The sequence below is a fragment of the Acipenser ruthenus genome, chromosome 3, assembly GCF_902713425.1.
Source record: "Acipenser ruthenus chromosome 3, fAciRut3.2 maternal haplotype, whole genome shotgun sequence".
Taxonomy (NCBI): Eukaryota; Metazoa; Chordata; class Actinopteri; order Acipenseriformes; family Acipenseridae; genus Acipenser; species Acipenser ruthenus.
The window spans coordinates 31312804-31339211 of record NC_081191.1 but is presented as its reverse complement, the minus strand read 5'-3'; the positions used below and the strand labels follow the sequence as shown (position 1 = coordinate 31339211).

The following is a 26408-nucleotide window of genomic DNA, read 5'->3' as shown; positions in this document are numbered from 1 at the left end:
ATCAGTGTGACTTGTTTGCTGCACCCAAGCAATTCCACCACAGCAGGATTAATCTCAGCAAAGGTGGAGCTCATTTATATGTGAATTACTTTCAGTTTAATAGGAATTTTGAAAAACCGGTCTGTCTCAAAGCGTCCGGTTAATCTGGAGCCATATGGTAACCCTATGTTCATGGTGGAACTTAATTTACTTCTAGAAACATTCCCTTTAAAATAGGGTGTGACAGGGTGGCTGGGTGGTTACGTCACGGCAGAAGCAGGAACTACAATCACTGCAGTTTAAAACAAAAAGGCGGTTTTGCCGTTTTATTTAAAGGTAGCAAAAATAAATAAAATATTCAAACAAAAACACTGTGCTCGCAGAGCAAAATAAAAGGTTTAAATAAAACAAATCTCGAACACAAAATGCACGGTCAGGCTGGGCAACAGCCTTCACTGATCTGTTGTCTTTTTTTTTCTTTCTTTTCGTTTCCTCTCGCTCGCACTCTCGTTCCTCCTCTCGAACACCCCACCCCGAGTGCCGAGAGCTGCAGGCTTTTATTAAGGTGAACCATCTCCCAATTAGCAACAAAATTAATCCCGTAATTAATTCGGGAGATGGTTCACCTTCTGCACAAGTTTTTTTAAACTGTGGATGGGACTACCCATCCACGCTAAACAAAATATAAAACAAAAACACGGCTACGCCGACAATACATAAATACAAATAAAACAATACAGAAATAATAACACACGGCGCCTCGCCGTCCTATAACGCAATAAATAAATCATAAAACAAATACAAACTAACACAGGGGCGAAGGGGGAAACACCGTTCTTAAAATAAAACGAACAAACATATATCAATAAGCAGGGCTTACTACTGCCCTGCTACATAGGGCTATTTTTATGAATAAAGTTTGAGATTCATGAAAGAAGAAAAGTTCCACAGTGCAGGAACAGAGGAAGCAGTAATGAACTAAGCTCCCATAAGAACAACAGCTCTTATGTGACCATTTGATGTTTCTCAAAGATGCTTTCTCAAATCATATTGAACATCCAGAGCTGCATTTTACAAAAGGCCAGTTTGGAGATGTTCCACAAAACAGTTCTGTAAATCACTAAATAACTGATAGCAAGCAAAAGGCAGGACAAGTTAATCAGGATGATGAACCTTCCAACTTCCAGTGTCTATCTGAAGTGGCTTGAAACATTCTACTGTAAATTCAATCACAATGGAGAGAAATCCTGCTCTCTGATTGGATGACAGGATATATGAAATGGCAATCACGTACAGCAAATTGAGCATAGCCCCGGAACTACTGTCAGCAACCTGCTCACCTGCTGCAGTAGAAACAAATCACTCCACCTAACAAATCAATATCACACTATAATGTACATCCCAGTGTTCTATATTGCTTATATAATGTACACAACATCATTGTTCACACACAAATCATTATCATTCAATTGAAAATACAATATTTTATCCTATAAAACAAATCACATATTCCCTCTACATTGAACCTAATGATCTGATAAAACCTGTTGCCTCTAATTCCCCGTTCTCTCAGAGCCCATCACTGTGTTCTAACAGCCACAATTCATGTATACACACCGTCTTGAAAATAAAAACAGCTATTTGTTAAATCGTCCTGTGAATGGGAGAGAAGGAATCTGAGCTGCAAATCTACCTCCCAACCAGTAAGGCCGCTAGGTAAGGTTGGTGGTACACCTTCTCAGGGATGGGTTGACTCAATGGTAGGAAGGAACTGGAAGTCGGCCATCTTGGGAAAAGTCTGCAGCTGTATGACTGCTAAACAACTCTATTGCGATCAGCTGGGTGGAGTGCGGCGATTGGAGAGAGCATGGCGCCGCTCTGATCTCAGAGAGAAGTTTGGCAGTACAAAGGGGACTCAGCTACGTGAGTACAGCCTCTTACGTTGAATGCTAATTCAGCCAGAGCGCTGCTGTTTTGTTTTTGTGTCAGTCATTGTAGCAGAGGAGGATTCATTCGTAAGCTGAAGCCGCTGAGCCAGCCCTCACCCCTGGAGCTCTCACCCCTGGAGCCCTCACCCCTGGAGCACTCGCCCCTGGAGCCCTCACCCCTGGAGCCATCACCCATGGAGCCCTCACCCCTGGAGCCCTCAACCCTGGAGCTCACCCCTGGAGCACTCACCCCTGTTGTTGTTTTGATTGCTGGGACTGCAACCCATCGGCAATTATATCAAATAAAGCCGACCAGTTTTGGAATTTATTGTTATTTTTCCACACAACACTCACCTTCCTGACACGTCCTTACTAGGCTTCTAGTCCACAAAGCTGATATAGAAGAATAATTTCATTAAATACATTATACATAGAAAAGTACACTACCATTTCCTGGGTTGGCACCACATGCTGGTGAAAGAAACACACTAGAAATATACTTTATCCTGCCAAACATAGATTATGGGCAAATTTTCAGAAAGGAATGAAACAATTTTAACAATATAAAACAGCAAGGAATTATTCAGTATCTGCTCATAGCTGCTACTTTGTTGTTTCTAGCTTGTTTTATATTAATTATATTAAAATGCTTTTATTCCTTTCAGAGAATTTGCCTTCTCACTAGATTCTCAGATATCCTGTTTATTAACTATCCAGATGCTAGGCCCTTTGTCTAGAAAAGAGGAAGCCAACTCCGGTCATGGAAAACCATTCCACTGTAGTTTTAATAGGGATAATTTAACCATTTAGTACTTAAGGACCTGGTTAGAGGTTAAGGACATGTTGCATAGAAAGACCTTACCTCAGCATTAGATGTACTGTATCCTGTTGGAACCAGTGTCACACAGCTGACCTCAGGGAGAATGAGCTGTAGAAAATGTTCCCCAATAGGAATTTCCAGAACCTTGATTCAACCAGGTCCTTATGCTTTCAAGTGGTTGCTGCTAAGAAAATAATTACGAAAATCTTACCAGTCTTATAGTAGCACTCACTACAGTATATATGCACATATTTTCATTTTAAATCAGAATATCTGGTATATATATATATATATATATATATATATATATATATATATATATATATATATATAAACAGGCTAAAAAAAATCTGTCTGTAATCTTGTTTTTGGATTGCACTTCCTTGGTCATTTCACCTGGTGAGTGAAATTGACCCCACCCCTTCAGAACCTTCTTTCCTGCCATTAACCAATCAACTGCTCCCCCTGTTGAGTGACATGTTCTGCAGCTAGGTACATGCTTGGCCCCTGGCTGAAGACACAAGTTAAATTAAGAAGGGAAAAAGTCATCCAGCAAAGCAAGGCAAGCAAGCAAAACACTTTCTTAACCTCCTGTAGAAGAACCAAATATGATCATTTCAAGAGAGCACTCTTTACATTCTGAAATGAATAAATGCATTACTTTCATTATTTGCATAACCTCATATTAACATGAGACCCACAGAAAGCAAAATGCAGATAGGCTTGGTCTCTGCCGATGAACACGAGATAACCCTATTAGAGCAAACACACTCTGAGACTAGAAGTTAAAATAGGTAATTATGGATTAGAGCATGCATCATCATCACCCTTTATTCACCAATCATAACCCTGGACTGATTCCTTTGGGTAGCACAATGGATATGGGAGGAGCTCTGATACATATAGAGTTCTTAACTCGAGGAAGGGATCATCTCTACATACCAGCATCATCTGAGCAGGAGAGATCTGCACCGGGAAATCCCTTAATACCTCACCTTTACTCTGAACAGGGAACTATTGCTTTACTTGTTGTAAACGCCACAGCAAAAACAAGAAGCTCAGGAGCTTGCAGTACATAGAAGGTAAATGGACCCTTTTGTGATTTTGGTTATTTTATTCAAGAACAGCTTGAATTAAATAGCTCATAGTCATTGCTGTTGCTAAAAAATATACTCTGTAAAGGGTTAAATATAGTCTAGAATAATTAAAAGACAGTAATCATTTGATTACAGGAAAATAATCACCATATTAACTAAAACATGCAGTAAATGTGACATAATTGAATGTCTGAGAATATCACAAAAATAAAAAGGGGATGTTTACTAGAATGAAAGTAATATTTGCAGTGTACAATTTTTACAGAATTGTTAGCTGACAGCGTTATCTAAACGTATTATGCATATTTTATTACAATAATACCTATATTTTATTGAAAATATAGTTTTACTGAATAACAAATGTAATGTCACCACCAATCATTAAAAAATGGTTTATATTCATACGCTACAAGACAGATTTGCAAATTACTGTGGAAATAAGAATGTTTATTAACTGGCTGATTTCAAGTAGGAGCTATGTATGTAAGAGGCTGTTTCATTTTTTTTTTATAACTATTGACACATGATCTGTATTCATAATTAATAAAGCTCAGACATTATTGAGATCATTTGGCCCAGCCTAACTGGCGTTAGCTAATATTTATGAATGGCTTTAGCTAGATGCATTCATTAAGCCTGTACCTGAACCTAGAATTTCTGAATAGCTATCCAGCACGGTGTGCCAGCATCACTAACTAGATATATGACTTGGTTGGGACTGCCGGGTGTGGACTTGATTTACTCAGATGTGAAATAATACAAATTAGACAATATAACTGGATGTACCGTAAATTCTTGGTGTACTTCACATAGTTTTTCTTCAGTTATAATTTACTCTAATTACTCATATCACTTAACGCAACAACTCTGTGATTTTTCCCAATGAAGTTTTGTTAAAAGTACATGTTTTACATAATAAAACGAAAGTGTAACAACATTGTAACTACAGTTTAATGTACCAGTATTTTTAACTATATCTTTGTCTGATGGGTGTATCTTCAGTCCTACAGCAGCTAGTGGCATCTGAGTTATAATTATAGGTTCAAATTAGATTTTTACAGTTGTTACCCAGTTTGATAACAAAAGGAACATCCCAGAATGCAGGAAATTGTAGGTTTGTAAAAGTTATTACCCCAGAGGTTTGGTTCCTACATTGTATAATTCAGTTTGATTGCCAAGCAGATTTTTCATTGTGAAAGGAAAAATAATTTATAATATGGCAATTAGTTGAGCTTTTTTTTTCACATTAATGTCATCATCTAAGGCTGTATTGTGAGTGTGTTGCTGTGTGACGCTAAGCCAATCAACGTCAGATTTGAGATTGATGGGCATTAAGGACGTTTTCTTTTTCTAAACAAAACTTTCTGATGACTATTGTCACAAAGACGTCCGGAGTGGGTGGCGTCAGACCAGAGCCAGGAAATAAATAAACAAAACGAGAGGTTGGTGGAGCTGAGTGAATGCTTTCGCTCAGCATTTAATAAATAAACAGAACAGAAAATAAAAGGTTTTAAACACAAAAACAGGACACGGCACTTGAGGCAAAATAAACAGACAAACAAAACGTACTACACAGACAAACACAGTGAGCTTCTATTTTTCTTATTTTACGCTTACAATTACCTCCGTCTCCAATCCCGTTCTCCACTCACCGAACACACAACCCCGAGTGAAAGAAATGTGCATCTATATATACTGTTGTGCTGGGATTCAATTACTAATTAATTATTCACTTGAATCCCAGCACGTGAATTAATTCTGTGCAACCCCGTGCTCACATACTATACTTCAAATGCACGTGAAGTGCAATCCAGTGCCTAAATATAATTATACAATTTAAATACTCGTGCTGCACACACCCATTTATATCCCGTGTACCAATGACTATACACCAACATTAACACACGCATGCAACATACAACACATAATACACAAAATACACACAGGGGCGGGCACTTCGTCACACTATTCAAAAGGCAAAAATTTGCGATCATTCCCAATATTTTATTTTTCAAAAACAAATTTAAACAAAATTTTAAAAGAAAATTGAAACAGCCAAAAAATATTATTGTTTTCATTTTGAGGTGTTTGATATTTGTCCAGAATGGCTGAAAAACAAAGCTACTCCTAAAATCATCTTTATTTGTAATATATTGCACTTTTAGACACATCTTTAAAATAAATAAATAACACCTTGAAGGGGAGAGGTTTTGGCCTTTATATTAGTTTTCCCCTCTCAGCTGAATAATTTGTAGAGGCAAAATGTTGCCACCTGTTCCTTATTTTAAGAAACATTATAGTGTTTCTTATCATCTTTATGTTTTGTACCACATTTGCATGTGTTGTCTATGTGTTCCATATTTTGGACCTTCATAGCTGTAGGAATGTCATACAGTTGAGGCAAACTATCCATACCACACCATTGCCCCTATTTCAAACCTAAACCCAGACCCTAGTCAAAGACTCTGGGAATCTTGGCTTCCTTTAACTTGTCCTAACACGTTAACCCATTTAAATGTTGACAAAGTGCTCTGATGTTGTAAGCTAATAATCATAACAATTAAAACTAGCTCATCACTAAGATGTAGATAAAATACATAATGGATATATTGCTTGATAACGGCACCATCATGCTAATTTCATGCGGTTTCACAATTTTTATCCAAACTTCACGAGGCAGGAGCCAGGCCTGCATTAAGGGACTACTAGAATAAAGATTAAGTGCTTGTAACGTTAGCAATAGAATAGGGGTTTCCCCTTGACTACACAGAGAACCGTCCTCATTGAGGTGAGTCCGAACTGGACCTCCAAGGCCAGAAAGTGAGAAACTTCCCCCAGGGGAAACTAAAGAAGGATAGAGGATGAACTGAGGTCTCCCTGGCTTAATCAAACATCTAATTATTATTATTATTATTTTTTATTTCTTAGCAGACGCCCTTATCCAGGGCGACTTACAATTGTTATACGATATCACATTATTTTTATATACAATTACCCATTTATACAGTTGGGTTTTTACTGGAGCAATCTAGGTAAAGTACCTTGCTCAAGGGTACAGCAGCAGTCCCCCACCTGGGATTGAACCCACAACCCTCCGGTCAAGAGTCCAGAGCCCTAACCACTACTCCACATTGCTGTTAATTGGGAGAGGACTCGGCTGACTCTCCGAGGCCACCTTTGATAAGTTGCGTTAATGACTAGCTCGAAAGTTGGGAGCAAGCTTAGCTCTCCGAAAGGTGGAGACTGGCATTGGTGCAAATGAATAGATTTAAGCAGGAGAATGGAAAACGAAATGTAGTTAAAGTTTTTGGCTGGGGGTCCCATCTGACCACCGGGAACCTTCCTCTCAAAGGGCGCAAAGAACTCCCCGCAACTGTGCCACCAATGCAAAGAAGAGAGAAAAATGTTAGTTAGAAATGATAGTTAGTGTTTCATTTTATTATTATTTTATTAAAACTAATCTAACCACTCGGCAAAGAGGACAACCCCCCCCCCCCCCTATTGTGAGACTAAACCTCTGGTGGTCCTGGCGGAGAGATGGCCCCCACTCCGGGCATGCTAGCAAAACTTTGTTGAGCGGAAATAATATCAAGGAGAGAAGAGCGAATGTAAGATTCTACTGCAGAGGAAGACCAACACGCCATTTTTTAAATTAAGGACTGGTTGATTTTAACTTTGGCTGCTGATGTTGCTGCACCTATGTGGAATTAATGGGAGAATACAATTGGGGAGGAAGACTAGCTTTAGAAATGCGATTAGCAGGCGTAGATGGGAGAGGAGGACAGGAAGTGCACGATAGGTGATAATGATATTAAATTCCAGCTAGATAAGATTTGATAGTTCCCAGGGAGAGATGCAGCTTGTCTTTTGCATGAACGAGAAAATAAAGAATGAAATCCTGGTTGAAGGGAGAAGACGAGATGTGATGTTGCTTGCAGAAGGTTGGGAAAGTGGACCAGCCAGTTGAATAAGAGGAGCCGTTAGAAGGAGCAAGGGCATCACCTTATACTCTTGAGCTGAAGACAGAAGATTGCAAATGTATGAATTTAGTTGAAAACCAGTTCACTGAATAGAAGAATGGGTAGAGGGAAAGGTTGAGCTGAGGGAACCGGACATCTGAATTGAGTGATCTGTAAACTAGAAAGAGCATCAGCAGTGTTATTATTGATACATGGAAGGTGTTGGGCTTTCACAATAAAATTATTGATAACTGAAATCCAGACTAGTCGCCGAAGAAGTTGCATACTTACAGGGGAAGAGGAACAGCCTTTATTAATAATATGAACAGTAGATTGTATCACAAAATATTAAGATAGATTTTTTCTGCCAACATGGGCCCCATAGATAGGCTGCGTTCATCAATAGGGAATACTTCAAGTAAGGCTGTGGATTTAAGATGAAAATTGATTTCTGAAGGCCAGACATCTGAGAACCATTGATTAGACAAAATTCCACCAAAGCCGATAGAAGAAGTATCCGTATGGAGTGCGCGGTTGTGGAGGGCAGAAATGAAGTAATCATAAAACAGAGAAAGGCTGTTCGATGCTGTAGGAGAGAGGACCACATTGTAATGTCTTTACGGGCTTCAGCTGTAATATTAATGTGAGAGTTGAGGTTTTTAGCTGTTGTAGAGAGAGCAAGAAATGCCCTACCTTAAGGAATGATGTGAATTGCAAAATTAAAATGTCCCAGGAGCGAAAGAAGGTTCAGTTTAGAAATGTAATGGTTGCTCTCAAAGGTTTGAGTGAGAGCGCGAATGCATTCCAGTTTATCGGGAGGCAGTCGGGCTTCAAATTGGATAGTATCCAAAGTTATTCCTAGGAACTCAAGAGAGTGAACTGGACCAAAGTTTTCTCCTCTGAGAGGGGGACGCCGACTGCTAAGAAGAGAGACCTGATTTCTAAGAGTGCTTCTGATGGAGGAGATATAAGGAGAAAGTCATTCAATGAGTGCAGCAGAAAGGGGATGTGATTAATATTAAGTAGAATCCAGCAGAGGCTTTGGAGAGTCAATCAAAGATCTTAGGGCTGCTGCGGCATCCAAAAGTTAATTTAGTGGCAAAGTAAAATTGCCTGCAGGAGATGACATCCTGCACAAATTATTAATTATGTATTTGATAATAAGTTTCTTTACTTCTATGTTAAAGTTTTCATATTTGTATGAGTCTTTATATTTTTATATTTTGATACAGCTTAAAGCACATGTAACTAGCTAAGCAAGACATTTGCAGTCTCTCGTATCTTGGCGTCTGGGCAGAGAGCCAAAGTAAGCAGTTGTCTAATCAAGATGTGTGGAGGAGTGGAAAATTGAGTACAGTGTGAAAAGAGATCACCGCAAACAAAGAACAAGTTTGAAACAAATTCAAATAGCAATAGAAATTGGGTATTAGGATAAGATAAAATGCTAAATGTGATTCACTATAGAATGTTATAGATTTAGGCGAGTTCCCCCCCTTACCAGGAGATGTGTTGAAGGTGTGCGATAGTAGAGTGGATCCATACTGATTGGAAGAAATGGGGGTGGAAATGCTAATATATTCATAGTATGTAATGTAATGTTTTTGTTTGAATCGTCAGTCACTTCATTGAATTGACTCCACATGACATCTGTATTGTGATACAAGCATACACATTGGTTCATGCTGTGACCTGCGCGTCTTTGCTTTCTTATATCCAATGTTTATATGATTGTATTAACAGTATTTCTTTTATGCAGATAAAGCATTTGTTGATTTATTCTCCCTACATGCCTCTTCCAACAAATACCATTTGAAACCAGTAGAAAAACTATTAGTAAGGCCAGAAATTAGATAATTAACATAAATGATTGGGGTGATATTGAAGAGCATCTGATAAAGCCAAGATGCTGATGGGGGTTGAGACGATTAGTAATGATGAATGTCATTTAGATGAATGCGAGCAGGTGGAACGTGAATGAGCATCGCCACAGAAACTAAACTAAAAAAAATGGCATCCTTTGGAAATGCAGAATGAGGAATTGAAATTAATGCACAGCTGTCTGTCACCAGAATATTTGATGGGTCTTCCTTGAGAATCTTTGCTTGTTTAATAATCAGGCAGAGCTGAAGAATGAATAGGAGAAACTGCAGACGCGCGATTCCTAAAAAAAAGAATGCTGTCGAGAGCAGGGGAAGAATAATTTGAGGCTGATGAGGAGGCTGAAGAAGAGGCTGCTTTTGCACACAGAGATATAGAATGGGCGGTGGAAGCACAAACTCCACAAGCGTTAGCACGGAGACCACTCAAGAATCTGTTAAAGAGATCAGGATCGTGTTGAGGCCAGTCAATCAGTGTATTATCCAATGCTAACCGAGAAGCTGCTTTGGCTGAAAAAGCTTTATGATATTCATAAAAAATGGTACCGCCATATCTGACCAAGAGATTGACAATGTTAAATAAACATCCAGTTCAGTCCAGTTCTTGACATTGGTGAGCATAAACTTCACAAAGGACAAAAAACAGAAAATGCAAGCACGAATTCTCCAAGAGTACTTTTTTTTCACAGGCGAGGATCCCGAGATTTTAGAGTAACAGACAGATCTCCACAGTCAACTACCCTGTGGTACAGAAATTCTGAGGTTGCAATAAAAATAGAGACCAGGGGGCTCCCGAGTGGCGCATCCAGTAAAAGCACGCGCTAGAGTGCAGGATGCGCTCTATAGCCTGGATGTCGCGAGTTCGAATCCAGGCTATTCCACAGCCGACCGTGGACGGGAGCTCCCAGGGGGCGGCACTCAATTGGCCGAGCGTCGTCTGGGGGAGGGAGGCCTAGGTCGGCCAGGGTGTCCTCGGCTCACCACGCACCAGCGACCCCTGTAGTCTGGCAGGGCGCCTGTGGGCTTTCCTGTAAGCTGCCCAGAGCTGCATTGTCCTCCGATGCTGTAGCTCTGAGGCGGCTGCACGGTGAGTCTGCAGAATGTAAAGAAGCGGGCGGCTGACGGCACACGCTTCAGAGGACAGCGTGTGTTCATCTTCGCCCCTCCCGAGTCAGTGCAGGGGTGTTAGCAGTGAGCTGAGCCTAAAAATAGTTGGGCATTTCAAATTGGGGAGAAAATAATAAAAAAATAATTGGCAACGACTAAATTTATAAAAAAAAGAGACCAAATCATGTCTTTACCATCAATAATATTACGACTCAGTTGAGGAGAGAGAGAGTGGTGATGAACACCTGAAGCAGAGGAGGTTCTTGATCTTAAGGTTAAGAACTGACAACTCGAGAGTAGGTGTGGCCGTGGCTGAAGCAGCGGGAGAGACGAGCGCTGTTGCTGTTGCCACTGATGAGGGAGTAATGGCTGCTGGTTCCAAGCGAGTGTCTAGCTCACCCAGGTGATCAGATATTGTAGAAATTGAGGTGGAAAGAGGATTAATGAGTTGCTTGATATCATTAAAAATCTAATAATGTGAATCGGAGGAAGGATCAGCTGAAATTGAAAATTGAGAGGTTGTAGTCGCTGAATCAGAGGTGAGTGAAGCTTGCACAGCAGCAGAGGCAGAGCAAGAACTGACAAGTTTGGATCTCTGCAGTGACTTTTGAGGGGAAAAAACAGGTATGGAATTGCAATATGAAACAAATAAAGCAGCCCTATTGCTCCCTGCTTCAATTGGCAATCATTTTTTGAAAAGAGCTTTCACGAGTTTGTCGATGGGATATCCTTGTAAAAAGGTTGCTCTGGAGAATCATCCTGAGGTTTGATGCATTTAGAGCAGGGAAGAGGAATGGCAGCGGGCACAGCTGGATAAACAGAGGTTGAAGCAGCAGGATTGGCGGAAGTTTGATGGAAATCCTCAGCAGCATTGTCAGATGGAGGAGAAGCAGGATGGGTGGATTTCTTTGAAAGTTTTTTCGGTGGATTTTGAAGGAAGACAGCCAGAAGGAGAGAAAAAATCATCATCCGAGTCAGGTGAAAACGAAAGTTGCCTTGGGTTCGTAGTGATTTTAAACAGACTGAAAACATTTTTTTTTGTTTTCAGATTAGGTCTGAGGGGCTCCCGAGTGGCGCATCCGGTATAGGCACTCCGTGTGGAGTGCAGGATGCGCTCTATAGTCTGGACGTCGCCGGTTTGAGTCCAGGCTAATCCACAGCCGACCATGGACGGGAGCTCCAAGGGGGCGGTGCACAATTGGCCGAGCGTCACCCAGGGGGAGGGAGGGTTAGGTCGGCCAGGGTGTCCTCAGCTCACCACGCGCCAGCGACCCCTGTAGTCTGGCCGGGCGCCTGCAGGCTTGTCTGTAAGCTGCCCGAGAGCTGTGTTGTCCTCCTATGCGGTAGCTCTTGGGTGACTGCATGGTCACTGCATCACTGCAGTGTTAAAAAAAGCGGTCGGCTGACAGCACACGCTTCGGGGGACAGCGTGTGTTCGTCTTCGCCCTCCCGAGTCAGCGCACGGGTGGTAGCACCATTCTAAATTGGGAGAAAATAATAAAAAAATAATTGGCAACGACTAAATTTATAAAAAAAAAAAAAAAAGATTGGGTTTGCAAGTCTACGTGGTAACCACAAACTGAAAAGCAATACAAGAATTAGGAAGCTGGCTATGGTTTAAATAGGGTGACTGACCGGTAATTAAAGAGTGACTGACAGGTATTTTTACGGGATGACACAAGGGAGGAGCCCCAGCTCCAACCCCCCGAAATACACCAAGTTTCTACATCAAATCAAATCCCATTCTGTAACTATGAACTGCATAACTGAATCACTTTGTTATTAATCTAACTATTCTGTATTCAATAAACTGCTTTACTTTACCAGAGTTGCTATATATTGTGATTGATACACCTTAATATATTTTAACTTTTGAAGTATTGGGGCTGAATTTCCCAGGTAATTTGAGATGGCCATACTCCCTGTAAATCTCAATCTTTATGACAAAAGCGTGTCTTCTTCTGGCATAGAATTAGTCTATGCACTGTGAGTGTAATTATTCTATTTGTCATTCTAAATTAAGGTGTACATTTACTGCTGACATACTCTATGCATTATATTTGTGTTATAAACAAGGCGATCAACTTGAGGGTAACATCACCATGTTTTCAATGGGATGATCACCTCACTGTGAAATGCAGGGGCTCAACTAGGGTCACACTACAAAAGACAAAATAGATGGTCAAAGTATCAGAAAGAAGCACCTATCCTTTATTACTCTGGAAATGTGAAAGCACTTGCAACAACAGGGATGGGTAGAATATTCTGTACTACTTTTGCTGTACAGGCAAAGAAAGGACACTGTGCATTTTAAAGGAAAATGTATTGAACTTTTTGTTGGGAAACACATTTTAGAAAGTTCATGCAATTATAGTAATACCAAAAAAAATACCTAAAAAATACATTCAATTGAAGGCACTGAGAAATCCGCATCCGGTATATTCTTTAACCACTGTGACTCATTGTGTGACCCTGAGCAAGTCACTTAACCTCCTTGTGCTCCGTCTTTCGGGTGAGACGTAGTTGTAAGTGACTCTACTGCTGATGCATAGCTCACACACCCTAGTCTCTGTAAGTCGCCTTGGATAAAGGCATCTGCTAAATAAACAAATAATAATAAGTACTATTTTACCATTGACTGTTTTACAGTTATGGATGAATTCATGGAGTTTAGAAAGGGGATACAAATTAAATCTTAGGAGATATACAATTCAAATTTTCAGTTTCTAGATCTCGTCATTTCTTGTATTTCATTTAGATGAAAGAAATGTTGTTCTGGTGAAGAAACTCTGGAATTCTTGCCAAATCACTCAATACCATTTTGTTATTGAAATATACCTTTAATAACAGTCAAAGGCCCAGGTAGGTTTACATTAGAACAGTTTTTCTCAACCTTTTTCGTAACAACTCCCCCTAAGGATCAGCTGAGCTTAGTCATCGCCCCACTGCCACAGAAAAAAATAATAATAATTAAGAATTATTGCCGATTAACAATGCCGTTTAATTAACATCAATTATTAATTACATTTAATTCCACTAGTTCCAAAAATTACAGATAAATAATTCATAAAACAAAATAATTAAACCCCAGTCACTGGTATAATCAGCATGTAGATACATGCATAAAATTTGTACTATTATGGAATATTGCTAACATATCTTCTTTGCTTGCGCCATGCTGTGGATAAGCGAACTGGTTCCTTTGAAATCGGGTACCCAGTTCCTGCTTTGGAACCGACGAACTGGATACAAATATCAGGGATCCGGTTGCAGTGAGTATTATTATGTTTTTATTAAAATATTAATTTCTGTCAAAAATATATTTGATAACTATAATTGATACGTTCACAAAAAAGGTCTGCAAAATATTTATTACAGCAATAACGGTGTGGAAGGGTGGTGAGCAATTCACCTACACACACGGGAGACAGAAGGTTTTATTTGAAACACTGCACAGATGCCCAGTTTTATTATTTTATTTTTAGCCCGCAGAGGGCGCTGTTGTCTGTCAACGGTAATCAGGTCCACAGTAATACCAATACAGGTAATTGCAGGCGCACTCACAGGTGCTCAAAAATAATAATGAAAACCAAAGGCGAAAGAAAAAGGGAAAATAAAACTACAAAATAAAGGTGCTGCTTACGCAGTGCCCCCACTGCCGCTAAGACGGTCAGCTCGGGTCTCCGACCTACGCTCAGCTATTCCCTATACACTGGGGTGGCCAGAGTTCCCTGTAGACCTACACACGTCCCCATGGGTACGTAATTATTTATTTAAATTCTTTGTTTACTTGTTTAAGGCGGGCTATCTTCCTCAGCCACGCTTGCCTGTTTTGGTCGCTCGCTCCAACCACTGGCATTCTTTCCTGGTCTATGTTTACACTGGCATTCTCAGTCAGCGTCTCTGTGTATTCCCAATCACGGCTACGCGAATGCATAACCAAGCACAGTACTTATGGGCCAAGCAATCCCCCAAGGCCCGCCTCTCAGCCACTCAGAGAGAGGAAAAGCCAACACACCCTCTTCCCCACCTCTCTGTGTCACTGCCATGACTGACAGGCGGATCTACGAGGCTGCTGTCCCCTTCTTGCAGTACCACGCATGCGCCAGATAGTCAGCACAGATCAACCCCCCCCCCCCGCCGTTACACAGGGGTTTTAATTTTTTTTTATTTATGTATTTGCCTGGAGAATAATTTAGTCTCACTTTTACATGAAGTGATGAAAACGCTTTGGTTTAAGTTAATCTTCTGCACCTCGAGGGGATCATCCGCAAGACAACCACATGCCGAACACTACACGATTTCAGCTATCTAAAAAAGTCATTTTTAACCCCAAGCCGATGGGGTCGTATTTCGGCTTGGGATCCTAACATACATTGATCTGTTTGTACATACCGTGTGGTTAAATTTGCAATTAACATGGTTCATATACAAGCACACAATGGCTTTCGCTGTAGTAGTAAAACTGTTACAGTGCAAATGGGAGATTACTGATTATTTTGTTAACTTTAATTATACAGGGCGATTTCATAGATTGCACAATATTGTCGGAACTTCTGCTCACACATGTTTTTCCAAATAATTTCGGAACCAGAATTGAAATACCTGGTTCGGAACCGATTCCAAAAATCTCCTCAAATGCACATCACTAGATAACAATAATAATAACCTGTGAAATTCAGATGTGTAACTTAACATGGCAACAGGCATAAATGGAACGGCTGCTTTGTTCTGATTGGACCATATTACATTTGCATGACAAACCGGATAGCACAAATGGCCGTGACGTTGCTGCGCAGCAACAAACGTTTCTGACTTGATGTTTACACAATCTTATAGTGCACAAGTCAGTGAGTACATCACTGAAACATTGTATTTTAAGTAGTAAATCATCATTTTGAAATAAACGTTTCCTTAATTTTAAATAAGAAAACACAACCCTCCCTTTTTCAGCTAAAACGCTCCCGCCCTCTTGGATGTAAACGCCCCCCTTTGGCTTCAGAACGCCCCCATTGAGAAACACTGCATAAGATCCTTATAAACATCTGCCGCAGGGCAATCTGTTTTTAATTTCCTGCCTGCCTATAAACACAATGCTGTTCTGTTTTATTGACACAGGTTGGAGAAAATGGTATCAAAACTAGCAGCTGCCATTGCTTTCTTCTTTCTGTTGGCCAGCCTGGCTGTCATCGTTACAGTGGCTGTTATTCAGATCCATAAGAAAAGCTATGTGTCGCCAGGCTTGAAGGTAAGGCATCAAAATGTCAGAGAGGTGGGGCTTTTTCACTTCTAAAATCACTTCTCACTTATTAATCTCCCATTACCATCTGTCTGTTTCTGTATATTCTTGCTTTGAACTAACAGGCCTCTACAGTATCCCCCTATAATCTCTCTTTTATCTTTTTTTTTTATTAAATGTCAACACTTAATAAAAAACACATTTGCATGAAATGTGCTCTGTAGATATGAATTATTATTATTATTGTTACTACTCTGAACCTCCTATGAAGTCATATTTAAAGGGCTCCCCGGCCTATGATGAACAAACATCGATATCAACTAGACTACTAGGTGTGCAAACAACTAAGATATTACTAAATACTGTGTGCGTATAAAAGATAATGGGTCATGCTTGATTCTCACTACAATATGTCCCTATAACATATATTTGATCTATTTTGTTTAATTAAATGTCAGTGCTTGCTTGCATACTGCATGTAAATGCATGTACATTTGAATTATTATTATTTTTACTACTTCCTAAGAAGGCCTGTTGTTGCAGCCTTATTTAAAAGGCTCCCCAGCCTATGCTGTAACTGGTTTTCAAACTACATAGATATTACTTAGATATTACTACATACTAAATACTGTGTATTTTTACTGCAGTATTTAAGTGTAAAAATCATCATGACTGTTGGTACACTGCAGCTTTAACATGGAATCAATGAATTTGCTCTTTTCTAGTATGGGATCGTCCTTGATGCTGGCTCCTCACGGACTACAGTGTATGTTTACCAATGGCCAGCGGAAAAGGAAAACAACACAGGAGTGGTGAATCAGACCCTGAGGTGTGATGTTCAAGGTAAGATACGTACATGGTATTAATTATTAAGCAGTTCTTAGGACACATATTTCATTTTCATGAATATTTAACAAGAGCAGGGTTTGTAATAACATGCACTTTATAGGCTTAACAAGTAAACAATATAGTAAGTACCTTGCCTAGTTTCACTATACTGTAAGATGAATATCATTGCTGCCATGTGGGAGTTTATTTTTTCTATCCCTGTAAACAATTCATTGTCATAGTAAATCTCTTCTATGTTTCTGTTGACATGAGTGGTCTATTTAGAAGGAGTTTGTTTGTATATACCAAACCTTAAGCTCCTAAAGTCATATTCATAATTCATTAGATGTCAATAAATCCATAGGACTATAATGCACTTACCGATGTCGTAATACTTTATGAATCGTTGCATCAATACAATACTAGTGTAAAACAGACGCAAACGCATTTACCAAGGCTGTGTTTTGTGAATTTCCAGTATTTGGTTTTTTATCTGTGTTGTTATGCAGTGTAGTTAATTAAGTCACTTGACTAAACAGACATTGTGGAGAGATTTTATTTTTTCACATGGCACTGAACTTTGGTACAGTAGCCAGAACGGCCACTTGCACTCACTGGGGCCTTAAGGAGTGTTAATACATTTACTCTACCATCTCTGCTGAGTGCCCAAGTGATTTTATTTGTGTTCAAATCCTACAAATATACTTTGAAATATAAACATGTACACTTACCACATTCTAGGTCCTGGAATCTCAAGCTTTGGCCTTGATACTAAACAGGATGAGAAGACATGGAATTCATTTAATGACTGCATGAACAAAACTAAGAGCATTATCCCAACTGTCCAGTATAATGGAACACCCACCTATCTAGGAGCAACAGCTGGGATGAGATTGCTAAGGTAAACTACTTTTTAATTTGAAGTACCTATCAAGGCCTTAAACACTGTATGTTTTTTTTAATTTTTTTTATCTGACTTATATTTTAACTGGCAACACGTTTTAAAACAAACTTCATTCCAGCACTGAGTTGTAGTTGAATTCATATAAAAACAATGGCAGTTGTGGATTTTAATTCAGTCTTATATGCCTTAAATGTTATTCATCTGTAAACTCAAGACTGTGCACTAAGATTCCATATCGGATACAATACATGAAGTTACCTATTTTGTTTACAAAACAGTAATAACAGTGTTGTATTGTAGTAAAGATATCTTGGTAAACTTTTCTATTTTTTGGCATGAGCGCCAGCAACAGCCAAACACAGTGCAATGTGAGCTGCACCAGAAAATATTAGCAATAATTGCCCTAAGTGAACCTTAACGTGCGGAATTGTGCTATGAGTTTAATATATGGGCAGCAGTGTGGAGTAGTGGTTAGGGCTCTGGACTCTTGACCGGAGGGTCGTTGGTTCAATCCCAGGTGGGGGACACTGCTGCTATACCCTTGAGCAAGGTACTTCACCTAGATTGCTCCAGTAAAAAACCCAACTACATAAATGGGTAATTGTATGTAAAAATAATGTGATAACCTGTAACAATTGTAAGTCGCCCTGGATAAGGGCGTCTGCTAAGAAATAAATAAATAAATAAATAATAATAATAATAATAATAATAATAATAATAATAATAATAATATGGACAACCATCGACTGAGGGCTAAACTTGAGTGCCTCAGACTCACTTCACTTGTGACACAAGCCATCCGTTGTGGTCATCTGGCCTCTGAACACAATGTAATTTTCCTGATAGATTCTAGAATGCACCAGTGTCCAACATTTTGCTAAGTTTCTTTTCCAAATGACCAGGTCTAAAAATGAAACTGCAGCCTCTTCGATCCTCTCGACTATGCAGCAATACCTCCAGTCCTGGCCCTTTGATTTTAAAGGGGTTTCAATAATTACTGGCCAGGAAGAGGGAATTTATGGATGGATTACTGCCAACTACCTAATGGGCAATTTCGTGGAGGTATGTTGAAAATATACACTGCTCCAGCTTCTTACTGTGGCTTTGTTAAGACAGAATCCCACCCCCTGGCTGCCCTTTTCTAAACAACAGCTTCTGGAAATAGAGTTGGTGCAGTACCAAGGAAGCAGTACAAGGTAGATCCATGAAGGTACCTCTTGTAAGTGATTCATCTTCCTGTTCTACAGAAAAATCTCTGGAATTCTTGGGTTCGACCTCACAGGGCAGAGACCACGGGCTCTCTAGACCTAGGTGGAGCATCCACACAGATAGCCTTCTCTCCCGAACAGGACAGCAAGCCAAACAGTACCATAGCAGTGGTGATGTACGGATACGAGTATCAAGTGTACACTCACAGCTTTCAGTGCTATGGCAGAGATGAAGCAGAGAAGCGACTACTTGCAGCACTCGTCCAGGTATGTTCTGTGGCATCTCAATGCAGAGATTGAGTATCATTACACTGGTAACAAAAATTACAGAACATTGTATTTTCATGCAGGCTGCAGTGTTTCTACCATATCTAACTTATTACAGTACAACACGTGACTATATAAGGTTGAACGACCAGTAGCATTAAAAATCGGCTGTACAGCACTGTGCAAATCTGGAGAATTACTGAACAGTCAACGTTCATATTTGCAACCAATCACAGAGAATTGTGGGTGGGTTTATCCACTGACTGCTGCTAAAAACTAACTGATGGCTATCCTCATCTGAATCATCATGCTCGCTGGCCGAAGAGGTTAGACTACTGTAGTCTAAAAATAACAGCTCATACAGGTGCTATTGTATTGTGTTGGAATTATTCTCTTTATCCATGATATTTGTATAACTGTGTGCAAACGACTTTGCTTCATGTGTAGTTACAGGCGACAACTGCGGAAATAAATGCTGTCATGTCACATTACATTCTTCCTGAATGCCACATGACATTCCAGCAGAAGCACCTCTATTTATAAAAGTTATAAATAACGGCTACTTTATAGATTACTATACTTTCTTTCCCGCAGAGGTCTTCTGGCAAATCCTACACAGAAAACCCATGTTACCCTCAATATTACAACACCACAGTGAATGCCAAGTATATATTTGGAAGCCAGTGCACTGCGGCACAGAGGCCTGCTGATTACAACCCCAATCAGCGTCTCACCATCCTGGGAACCGGAGATCCAGCTCTCTGCAGGAAAGAAGTTCTCTCCATATTCAACTTCACTGCCTGTCCAGGGGAACCAAACTGCTCGTTTGATGGGGTCTATCAACCAGACATCACTGGAAAGTTTGTGGTAAGCCTGCCACCCAGACAGTACAGTTAAGCCTATCAATCAGCAATACATATTCCCATTACACATTAAAGACATTTTCTAAAATGTGTTTTTATTGATTACATTTGGTATTCATGATACCATTCACAAATGTTTCTAAAATGGATTATCAAACGGTCCTTAAAGAAAGCCTGAGTTAAAATTAATAAAGATATTGTATAGATATTCATTATATCTTAGGTACCATTTTAAAAGTAAGGCGTTGTTTGCTTAGTCACTGTCACAGATTTTCATGCCATTCGTATGCACTATTTTGACCATTTTTAAATAGTCTCTGGATGTTCCTTATTACTTTTAGATTTGTAATTTGTGTTTTTTATCTTTTCAGCAAAAAAATAAATAAAATGCTGTTGACGATTTAGAGTAAAAAGCTGTCCAAATTTTATTTAATATATTTTGTTCCCCCCAATTGCAGGCCTATTCTGGGTTCTATTATACCACTGCGGCTTTAAACTTAATGGGATCATTCCAGCTTGACAACTTCAACTCAAGCACATGGTCCTTCTGTTCCCTGGAATGGCCTAAAGTGAGTACTTGTTATAAACCTTTTAAAACCTTCATGTTATTTAATGTTTACTATAGGGATTGTTCAGTCAAAAAAGACCCACATTATGTTCCTGCATTACAATGCTATTTAATCAAACTTCCAGTCATAAGAGAACACAACACTGCATTAACAAATGAGTCATAAAGAGAAAAAAATCAGGTGCTGTGTTTCAGAATAATAGTGTTATATTACTATGAACAACATTACTATAATGAATAATCTTACATACAATATTATTTAGTACTGCATAATTACTTTCCTTTGAGCCAATGATAAGTTTACCATATTTGGTCTGCAGTAGTCTGTATAGGATGGGAGGATGGGCTCCCAGTGCTGCAGAGGACTCAGCTGAGCAGGCTGAGGAAGCAAGCCTCCTGCGCAGGGTTTAAGGCTGGGATGCTGCTTAGATTGAGCAGAAAGTCTCATCTCTTAGGGTGGAGGAGGTGTGCTGCATTCCCAGGCACCTGACACATAAGAGGTGTTTGTCCTGTGGGGGAAGCATCCCTACGCAGGACGTGCAAGGGTGGATGTCACACGGCTGGCTGAGTGGTGCCGTCAGATCCAGGAAATGAATAACACACAGGACAGATGAAATTAAATGATGAAGACGCTTGCTTGCGCCGGTTTATTATAAATAAAAAGGTTTTAACAAAACACAGGACACTGCACTTTACGCCAAAATGAATAGACAAACAAAACGGACTAACACTTAACAAACGGTGCACGGACAGACACACAAACAAACACGGTGAGTCTATATAAATAAACAAGTATCGTGCTGGTCCTACCAGCACGCGATAGCAATTGTTATTTACTTTTTAGTTTCTCCTTCTTCACACTCATTCTCCACTCACCGAACACACACCACACGCAACATACAACCCAGAAATGCACACAGGGGTGCGACGTCTCGATGTGCCAGGACAAAGCACCGATGCATGGAGCGTCTGAGCACTAAGGGTGCCTAAGCACAGATGCACCAAGGTCCTGAGGTACCGAGGGCACCAAAGTGCGGAGTGCCCAAGCGCCAAGGTACTGAGGCTCCGAGGCAGTGCGTGGCTTTCAGCGGAGTGGAGCACAGCCTTCAGGCAGTGTACAGAGAAAGAAAGAAAAAGAGAGAGATTATTTTTTTTTGAGACCCAACGCACCGAGGTGGGTGGGTCAATGTATGCGTGGAGTCTACTCTACAGTGGGCTGAATCAAACCCAGTGGAGGAAGTACATGTTGCTTTTTTTTTTTTTTTTTTTAAACTGCAAGGCAGTGAAAGAACAGACAGACACACACGCTCACACACAGCAGAAGCTGTTTTTCTTTTTTTTAGGCCGCACACACGGAGTGGGCGGGCCACGTCAGCCCAGCGGCATCGACTCAGCAGCGGCTGTGGCAGAGCCGGGTCCCGGTGGAGGAATACGTCTCTCTTTTCTCCCTTTATTATATATATATATTTTTTTTTAGCTGCAAAAAGCAGAGGAAAAAACACAGACAGCAGGTGCTGTATGTTAGAAAAAGCAGACTACAGTCGCCAAGCGATGTAGGCTGTTGAAAGAAAGATTCTTTGTTTTTTTTTTAATACGGAGCACAGTTGCGCAGCGTTTCAAGCTCATTCCTCAGAAGCTGAGTTTCCGATTCCAGGGAAGTGGCAAGCTGACTTCCAGCAATAAATTGCAGGGGAACTAACAGAATACTCAAAGTGAGAGCTATATTACAAAGAATCAATCACACACCTGGAGAGGTTACTTATACCAGCCTTACCTACCGGAGTGTGAGAAGCAAAAGAGAAAGTGATCTCCACGGAGTGACTACTTATTCCTTCGGTAGGCGGGACCGAGGACATCACTCCCCGGAGGAGCATATCGGTAACTCTGTAAATACCTGACCCTGTAGTAGGCATATCTCAAAAGTATTGTTGTTGGTCATCTTCTAATTAAAAGAGAACCGTCTTAACTCCTGTGTGAAAGGCTATGCCAGCACTGAAGCGCTATAGTGGGCATGGATTGAAAGTCAACATCCCACATGACTGTATACCGGACGTGTTGGGTATTTTTGTCATTGGTGTTACACGCTTTAATTTTTTTCCAATACAATGACTGATCATGAATGAGGCAGTAATTGTAATAATTCTGGAACAAGTTAAGGAATTATTACCTTTACAGGCTGATGAGGAGGTGAATTCACAAATAGAAGGGATGGTGTTGCCATGAAAACTATCTGTTGACTGACAGGTTTGAAAGCTGTACTCACATGATCCCTTTGGCTGTGTGAAAGGGTTATGATGGTATTATACCACATAGATTGCGCAATTTTGTGCTGTGTGAATGGGTATTTTAAATAATTTTTTTAACGTCTCTGAGACAGCTCAGTAGCGGCATTTGTGTGTGAAAGGGGCTTTGGAGTTATAATATGCAGAGATTAAGTTATAATAAATAAATACATAAAATGGCTTGTGGGGACTTCCATAGTTAGCCATTCCATTACAATATAGGAGCTACATTGTTTATAAGCCAGATGTTCTTAAAATAAAGCAATGATATACATCTTGAAACTGTGCTGTCACTTGCAAAACCAACTTTTATTATACTGTATTGCAGCAGTTGTAGTTTATCACAATGTCCACACTTGTTTTTAATCAACTGTTTTTTTTTTTTAATCAATCCAGGGTAAAAAAAAGCTACAGTTAATAACCATTTCATTTTTTTAAATTATTTTTCTCAGCTTCAAGAAATGCATTCGTCTGTGAAAAGAATCTACCTGAAATCTTACTGTTTCTCAGCAAACTACATCTACAGCCTGCTTGTGAACGGGTACAAATTTAATGCGCAGTCCTGGATGCAGATCAGTTTCCAAAGAGAGGTGAGCTTCTCATACTCTACCATTCATTTCAACTACAGTATATATCTTAGAAGCCTAGGCTGAAATTTGGAGGAGGGCTTATGGAGTCATTGCTCTCTCATTAGATCACTTCCTCGTATGCTATATAAATTTCAGGTAAACTCACCTGGGCGTTGCCGTCGCAATCTTACTACTATGCTGCCGATTAAGAAAGCAGACACCACTTGTTGTTTGTTCTGTCTAATTAATTAAGGCAGCAAGGATTTACGAGATCTTCTCGTTCTGGCTTGCAATACTTTCCTATGCAATTTTGGTAATAAATAATCTTAGAAAATTAGAAATTGTAGGAAAGTCAGTTTCTTTTGCTGTCTGTCCAAGGCTTTGCCCTCCAATAATAGTGCCTGTAGTGATACGCGCATTGAATCATGGGACAGCACGATTGAACCATGGAATTGATTGTCCTACCCTTACTATCACCATCGCGTCGAGCAGTTGCCAGTTTCTGCTGCTAGGGGTCTCACTCTTCCCAAGAGTGAAATTCTCCAGTCATGAACAGGTTATTGCAGATTTAAATGTTATATGTTATATTTTATTTTTTGGTAACTTATTGATTCTTTCCCAGTGTTTTAAAGGTGCAGAACAACTTTTTTTTGTGCGGGGGTAAAGACTTTTGTTAAAACTAAGCATGGTCAAAATGACATGCTATACGATAATCCCAACCCCTGACCACAACCTTTATGCACCCTAAAATCTGCATCCTCGGTGTGTCGTCACCGGTGTGCACGGGATGTGTCAAGTTCTCTGAAAATGCCTTGTTTTGTTGTTCCTTGCAGGTTGACAACAGCAGCATATCTTGGTCCCTTGGCTACATGCTGAATCTCACTAACATGATCCCGGCTGAGGCTGATCTTGTCAAACTGCCCATGACCAGCTCTGTCTTTGCGGGCCTCCTCTTCATGTTCACCATGCTGGCCATTCTCAGCCTCATGTTTCTGGTCATATCAGTTGTGCGGTCATGTTAATTGTCACAGGTCTGACTTCACGACGTAACACAGGGTTTTTCAAACAGACATTTGAGGAAGGAGGCTGCCGTGCTGGAAGGAAGGATGTAAAGCCTCTTAAAATTGAAGATGGTTCCATCCGAGGCCTTTGGATACAAGCTCAGCTTCCCAGTCCACCGGAGGAGCTGGATATTGGCTGCTTGGTGCCTACCATTCGGTAGCTTAACCAAAGAAACTGTTGCATTTGAAGAAGTGTAATATTAAAGGATATTTTATTAATGTAATTATTATTTGTTACATGAGCTGATGTTTTATTGTTTTTTTATTGTTTTTTATTGATTCATTTTATTAGAAGTTAACAACTTCTAGGTATGACTGATGACACCAAAGCATGAAGATTGGTTTCTTTCAGTATCATTACTCTGTTGGGATTTTTCTTTCTTACAAAGCCGTTACATTTAGTTTTATTTTTTTTTATCTAGAATTGTATACAGATAAAACCAGACAACTATAAGTGATGTTTTTAGCAGAAGCCAAAAAATACCTAATGGTCTTGTGAACCCCCTTGAAACTCGAGGGCATCACTTTTCTGCCCATTACAGATGGTATGCACTGAAATGGGCTATTAAACAAGTATACACAACTACAACGTTAGTGTTCTAAATGATGTGTTATGTTTCACTGATTTTGTTTTTCCTAAATTGGAAATGTGTAAATAATCCCATAGTTCTGGGCATGGACTATAGTCATGCTTGATATTTGCAAGCCCTTTGCTGTGCAGCATGGTTACTTGCTCCTTGCATGGCCTATCAGAGATAGGCAGGTTTAACTGAATTTTCTAAATCTGTTATGAAGGCAACCATTTATTTTAGGACAGTTTAAGGTACACAAATATATTTAATTATTTGATTATATATATATATATATATATATATATATATATATATATATATATATATATATATATATATATATATATATTAGCTCAAAGAGTTTGTTAAATTAAAAGAAAACAATAATTAGTACATATCCTACTGTGGTCTAGAAATACACATACTGATATTAGTATTTTTGTTTTACATATGCTTGCCCTATGTTAAATACATTTTTCAATAAAAAAAGAAAACCAATGAAGTTGTAACTGAATTTAAATTTGCCATTCTTTGTCCATGTTTATACTACCATTTTCTTTGCATGGTCAACCATGTTTTGTTTTTGTCACTTAACATACTTGCCTGTCCTCTACTGCCATTATGTTTTACTACACTTGCTTAATTCCGGAGGTCCATGCAATTTATATTTATATATATATATATATATATATATATATATATATATATATATATATATATATATATATATACCGGGGCATGCAATTATATATATATATATATATATATATATATATATATATATATATATATATATATATATAATTGCATGCCCCGGTATCTACGATATGGAGTCTTGCATGCCCCGGTAGCTGCAAAATTGAGTCTTTCCATCCACCTCCGGTTGCTTCATTCCGGAGGTCCATGCTATATATATATATATATATATATATATATATATATATATATATATATATATATTTGCATGCCCCGGTAGCTAAATGCTTAGTTACGGCGCTGGGCAAAACCAAAGCCCATGGCCAGTATACAATATTTTTCTGTATGCATTATTTTCTGTTGAGCACTACTGACACCGTTGAAACGGTGAGTCTTAGGTCGCCTGCGGATACATTAGTCCAATCAATGCGTCTGAACCTGGTGTGTAATCCCAAGGTAACTGCTCACAGTTAACACGTTTTAATACGTTAATTCACGTTTTAAGTAATACAGTGTCCCCTTCAGACATGTTAAAGGAGAAATTCGGAAATAACATACAAAACTATGCGCGAGTAAATACCATC

At 39.5% G+C, this 26408-nt stretch overlaps 1 protein-coding gene across 1 annotated transcript; it reads left to right on the top strand.

Moving 5' to 3' along the window:
* Nucleotides 1–3674: 3674 nt before the first annotated feature.
* Nucleotides 3675–25379, top strand: LOC117394970 (ectonucleoside triphosphate diphosphohydrolase 3-like). The gene is made up of 11 exons (XM_059012775.1): nt 3675–3809; nt 13957–14039; nt 15886–16015; nt 16732–16849; nt 17576–17735; nt 18641–18800; nt 18986–19213; nt 19808–20080; nt 20535–20645; nt 23379–23516; nt 24329–25379. The coding sequence occupies exons 3-11, from the start codon at nt 15896–15898 to the stop codon at nt 24515–24517; spliced, it is 1497 nt and encodes a 498-aa protein (XP_058868758.1). The 5' UTR covers nt 3675–3809; nt 13957–14039; nt 15886–15895; the 3' UTR covers nt 24518–25379.
* Nucleotides 25380–26408: the final 1029 nt, after the last annotated feature.

Excerpts from the sequence above, each read along its gene's own strand:
- LOC117394970 (XM_059012775.1), top strand. The coding sequence starts at position 15,896 with ATGGTATCAAAACTAGCAGCTGCCATTGCTTTCTTCTTTCTGTTGGCC. Across the intron at positions 17,736-18,640 it reads GCTGGGATGAGATTGCTAAG|GTCTAAAAATGAAACTGCAG; the intron begins GTAAACTACTTT and ends CCAAATGACCAG. Across the intron at positions 23,517-24,328 it reads AGATCAGTTTCCAAAGAGAG|GTTGACAACAGCAGCATATC; the intron begins GTGAGCTTCTCA and ends TGTTCCTTGCAG.